We start from the raw sequence: 5664 nt of genomic DNA on the forward strand, positions 1-5664 counted from the left end.
AATAATTTTTTTTAAAAAATAGGAATTTTAAAGAAAACCTATCTGTTTATTTATCGATCTATATAGGGTATACCCCCAAAATGTATATACTCAATGTCTGTAGATTCTATGAAATTTTGAAAAGGAAGTGTATTTTAATAAACACTGCCTTTATAAATCTTCAATATGTGTATACATTTTTAGGAACGCCCTGTATATATGTAGTTTTTTAATACTGAACTCTGGAAAGAGAGTATGTTAAGAAGAAAGGGAAAAAACTGGATAGATGTTTCCTATAACCCCTCTAGGTGTGGGCTATGCTCCAAGGGCCTTAAATCCATGCCCTTAGTTAATGCTCGAGTAGTACCCTGTGGACAGAGTTCCATTTGAACGGTGAGCAAACGAGCGCTCAGAGAGATCGGGCAGCAGGACTGGGATATGAACCGGGTTCGTCTGCTGTGAATGCCACGTCCTTGCCTCTGCGATCCTCGGGCCCTGCCCTTGCTGTGCTCCCTGGAGGCCAGGGTGTGTGGCCGCGGCGTATCTGTAACTGCATCCACTGCAGTCACGTAGCAGTGATGACTGGAGTGTTTCAAGTGTTTCTCCGTTCATTCCGTGCATGCCCTCCAAAGGGAGACAGGGCAGTGTGAGCCTTCCCCTCCACCCCTTCCCAGCCCTCACAACCTTTGGCCCTCTCTGCACTCCTGCTGGATATTGTCTCAGTTCCAAATCTCACGAGGTCAGTCAGTGATCGCTTAGCTCTGGTAACGCCGCCCTAGTTTGGCTCAGTGGATATAGCGTCCGCCTGCGGACTGAAGGGTCCCAGGTTCGATTGCCGTCAAGGGCACGTACCTCAGTTGCAGGCTCCTCCCTGGCCAGCCGGGGCCCTGGTCAGGGTGTGTGTGGGAGGCAACCATAGATGTGTCTCTCTGACATCGATGTTTCTCTCTGTGTCTCTCTCCCTCCCTTCCACTCTCTCTAAAAATCAATGGAAAAATATCCTCGGGGGAGGATTAAAAAATAAATAATAAGTTCTGCTAATGCCTACAGAGTAAGTAGAGGAAAGTGAAGACTAAAACCTGTGCTGCTTCCCTGCAGAAGACCTCTCCAGGGGAAAGTGTCCTCTCTGGGGATGCAGACATCAAGGTGCGTTTCCCTGCCTGAGCGGTTGGAGAGGGCTGTGCTACAGGCCAGGAAGTGGGTGACCTGTGAAACCCATTCACCAGTGACAAGCTTTCTCCATTAAGGACCCCTCTAGCCCCCGGGCACACAGAGGTGGAGAGCATGGCCTCCGGGGTCCGACTGGCTCCTTTCGGAGACTGTTCCATCAGCTCCTCCTGCACCCCCCCCCACCCCCAAAGGAGAGGGAGAGATAGAAACATCAGTGTTGAGAGAGAATCATTGATCGGCTGCCTCGTGCATGCCCCACACTGGGGATGAAGCCCACAGCCCAGGCATGTGTCCTGACTGGGAATTGAACCGTGATCTCCTGGTTCATAGGTCAACGCTCAACCACTGAGCCACACCGGCCCAGCTTGCCACTTCACTTTTATTACAAGTGAACATAGCAAATCCATGAAGAGGGAAGATTCAGACCTAAAGTCTTAGCCTTTCCTCCATCTCTCTATTTCTCTCTCTCTCTCTCTCTCTCTCTCTCTCTCTCTCTCTCTCTCTCTCTGTCTCAACCCCTCTCCCTAATCACTCCTTGGAAAGCTCCTTCCTCAGGGTTCTCTGAGATTACAAGCGACCCCTACCTAACTTGGATGAGTGCCAACAGAGGGGAAACCATCCAGGGTGATCTTTTCGGCTGGACTCATCTCTGTTATGTTTCCATCTTGCTCCATACGTACAATAGCAATGGACTACTTCCTGCACAGGCTTCCTGGAACAGTCCCTGCCTGTCTCAGCCACAGACACCCCCAGGGCGGCACAGTCACTAGGAGGCAGCCTTGCGTCGTTTAGAACTTCCTTTGAGCAAATCAACATTCATGGCAGAATGCTGAGAAAGGTGTTAGATGGACGTAGCACCATTCTTTTTATTGTAAATGCTCACCCGAGGATATTTTTTCCATTGGTTTTTAGAGAGAGTGGAAGGGAGGCAGGGAGGAGAGGGGGAAGGAGAGAGGAAAGACAGAAAGAGAGAGAGGGATTTGAGAAACACATTCATTGGTTGCCTCCCACACGCACCTCAACCAGGGCAGGGATTGAAACCTGCATCCCAGTTATGTGCCCTTGACTGGGAATCAAGCCTAAGACCCTTGGTCCAAGGGGCCAGTGCGATGACCACTCACCCAAACCAGCCAGGGCCATAGCACCAATTGTGAGACTGTCTTGAATATTGTAAATTTGTTGATAAGGACTGAAAGGCATTTGATCTTCTTGTTCTTACCTGTAGGTGTGGGAACTTGAGACTGGCCTCCAAATATACCAGATTCTAGACCCTCACGGCTTCAATGTTGAACTGACTTCCGCCGCTATCGATGACAGTGGATTTCTGTTTGCCACAGGAGCGTATAACGGTCAGACTAAGATTCAGAACACGGCCTCCCTGCGTTAGTGCGCTGAGAGTTGGCTCAGGAAACCCATTAGTAGTTTGGGTCGCAGGGAGGGCACGAGCCTGGCTGGACCACGTAACCATGGCAGCAAGATCACAGCGCCTGACGGGAGCGTGATAACTCTTCTCTGATGGGCATTCTTGTCCTGAGACTGTAATCAATACTTTCCATTACATCATACAGCTGCTTTACAGTTTGCAAAAGTCTTCCCCACATACAGTCTTCCTCCATCTTTGCTGGGACTTATCTGTGTTGCACTAACTCATCCAGTCCTACTTTTGGGGACCATCTGCTAAGATATACATATTAGGTTCCGTGGTTGTTGATAATATTTTTATTGACAGTAGATTTGGGGGCCACACAAAATATCCAGCCAGCTTTGTCATAGAGCACCTAGAATTCTCCTTTCGACTTGTCTATATCCGTGTGAGCTCCTTGGGGTTAGGTGCTGTGTACACATTGGAGGCTCAGGCTGTGCTGTGTTGTTTTGTGTGTGTGTGTTTTAAATATTTTTATTGATTCTAGAGAGGAAGGAAGAGGGAGAGAGAGATAGAAACATTAATGATGAGGGAGAATCACTGATCAGCTGCCTCCCACAAGCCCCCCACTGGAGATCAAATGCACAATGGGGCATGTGCCCTGACCAGGAATTGAACCGTGACCTCCTGGTTCATAGGTCGACGCTCAACCATCGAGCCATGCTGGCTGGGCTGTGCTGTTTTGTTTGATGTCCCTCGTGTTGGGGAGCAGGACATGGAACTTCCAGGAACTGGAGCTACAGCCTGCTTCCCGCTCACTTCATTGTGTTGTAAACTCCCAGCAAAGAATTGCTTTATCTAGACCAGTGATGGCAAAACAAAAACCCTAACTTAACTCTGGTGCCGTGTCACATATAGAATTTTTTTGATATTTGCAACCATAGTAAAACAAAGACTTATATTTTTTACATTTATTTTATATATTTAAATGCCATTTAACAAAGAAAAATCAACCAAAAAAATGAATTCGCCTGTCACCTCTGACACCCGTGTCATAGGTTCGCCATCACTGATCTAGACCAACTGCACGCACTGCTCACAATACATTTATTCTAGGGACATATTTGCCGGCATGAAAGCCCATTGATGGATTGAGTGGACATCCTGATATAAAAGTCTGCTTTTTATTCTTTTAATATGTTTTTATTGATTTCAGAGAGGAAGGGAGAGGGAGAGACAGAGAAACATCAATGATGAGAGAGAATCATTGATTGGCTGCCTCCTGCATGCTCCACCCCCATGAAATAAAATTGCCCCTGCTGAGTGGATGCGGTGTGATGGAGTGAATGCAGCTGCTCTCTCATGGGACAGTTCCTAAGAAAGCAGTCCCCTACTCTTAGCAACCCTGCACAATGTGAAAATTAGTCATAATGGAAATTCTGAGCAAAGGACACAGCTGTTATCAGACATAAGCATTAAACAATTCAATGTGACTGAGATGGCACTATTTTCATGCACGCATAATATTTTATTGCATTAGTCATACAGTCCAGAGGGGTTTTAAGTATTAACAGTTAAGGGAGGGGAAGCAAAGTGCTGTGAGGGGCAGCCCACTATACCTAGCACTGAGGTGACCCTGTGATCTTACTATTGCAGTGATGATCTTTCTATTAAGAACAACTGTGGCAGGCCCAGCAGGTGTGGCTCAGTGGTTGAGCATCCATCCACCTATGAACCTGGAGGCCACAGTTTGATTCCCTGTCGGGGCACATGCTGGGTTTGCAGGTTTGATCCCCAGTAGGGGGCGTGCAGGAGGCAGCCGATCAATGATTCTCTCTCATCATTGATGTTCCTCTCCCTTCTCTCTCTCTCTCTCTTTCTCTCTCTCTCTCTCTCTCTCTCTCTCCCTTCCTCTCTGAAATCAATAAACATATTTTTAAATAATAATTGTGGCATAATGTTAGATATACAAATGGATAGATATCAGGGGTATTTAGCAAACTGGAAAGCCTTGGGAGAATAAAGGCAGAAGAGGTCCTTTTGAGACAGAAAGCTCAGATAGGAGAGTTCAAAGAAAATGGTTGCAATTTCAAGACATGGCCTGGTCCCGTTTCCTGTTTGTCAGCCTGTGTCCAATCAAGGCCCACAGAAACATACACTGTGCACGGCAAGGCCAGGGAGACTCACATTTCAGTAGGAAACAGACATAGGAGAAATCGTGGGCAGAAAGCTTTCAATGAGGTCCGTGTTCTCTGAGATAAGAGCCCAGCTTCCGATCAGTTCCTTTCCACCCACCGCGTCTCCCTCTGTGCCCAGGAACCGTGAAGATCTGGGACTTCGGCAGCGGGCAGGAGCTGAAGGTGCTGCCCGAAGGGAAGGACTGGAAGGAGGAGGAGCACTGGGTGAAGCACCTGGCGTTCCTGAAGGTGCAGGAGAAACACCAGCACCTGCTCCTCGTCTTGGAGCACAACGGGAAGATCAAAATGATGCAGGTTTGCCATCCCCCGTTGACACCTGTACTCTCTCTGCTCTTCTTGGGAAAACCAGCTGAGTCTGAGGGACCATCCCCATTAAACTCCTCTCTTGCCGGCCAGTGGAGGATGGCGTTTCCCCATCCACCACCGTAGGAGGCTGCTAAGAAAGCTTGCCCAGGTCCAAGCAAAGAGCCAAAAAGGCCCTGGCTGGATTGGCTCAGTGGAGAGGGCGTCGGCCTGCAGACACAAGGGTCCCGGGGTTGATTCCCGGTCAAGGGCACATACCTCCATTGCAGATTTCATCCGCAGTAGGGGCCATACAGGAGGCAGCTGTCAATGATGTTCCTCTCTCATCATTGATGTTTCTATCTCTCTCTCCCTCTCCCTTCCTCTCTGAAATCAACAAAAACATATTAGAAGAACAAAACAAGAAAACAACAACAAAGAGCCAAAAAGAAGAGCTGCTCAGCCCGGCCAGTATGGCTCAATGGTTGAATGTCAACCTATGAACCAGAAGGTCATGGTTCGATTCCTGGTCAGGGTACATGCCCAGGTTTCAGACTTGATCCCCACTGTGGGGCATGTAGAAGGCAGCCGATTAATGATTCCCTTCATTGAAGTTTCTATCTCTCTCTCCCTCTTCTTCTTCTCTGAAATCAATAAAAATATATTTAACAT

General features: G+C 48.0%; 1 protein-coding gene across 1 annotated transcript in view; it reads left to right on the top strand.

The window, feature by feature from the left end:
• Positions 1 to 5664, top strand: part of WDR64 (WD repeat domain 64) — a 56474-nt gene that overhangs the window by 22006 nt on the left and 28804 nt on the right. Inside the window, exons 10-12 of the mRNA XM_006761342.2 lie at positions 1118 to 1125; positions 2375 to 2498; positions 4829 to 5004. Coding sequence (XP_006761405.1) covers positions 1118 to 1125; positions 2375 to 2498; positions 4829 to 5004 — 308 coding nt within the window. The remainder of the gene's footprint in view (positions 1 to 1117; positions 1126 to 2374; positions 2499 to 4828; positions 5005 to 5664) is intronic.

This window comes from Myotis davidii, unplaced genomic scaffold (assembly GCF_000327345.1).
Source record: "Myotis davidii unplaced genomic scaffold, ASM32734v1 scaffold174, whole genome shotgun sequence".
In the NCBI taxonomy this organism is placed as follows: Eukaryota; Metazoa; Chordata; class Mammalia; order Chiroptera; family Vespertilionidae; genus Myotis; species Myotis davidii.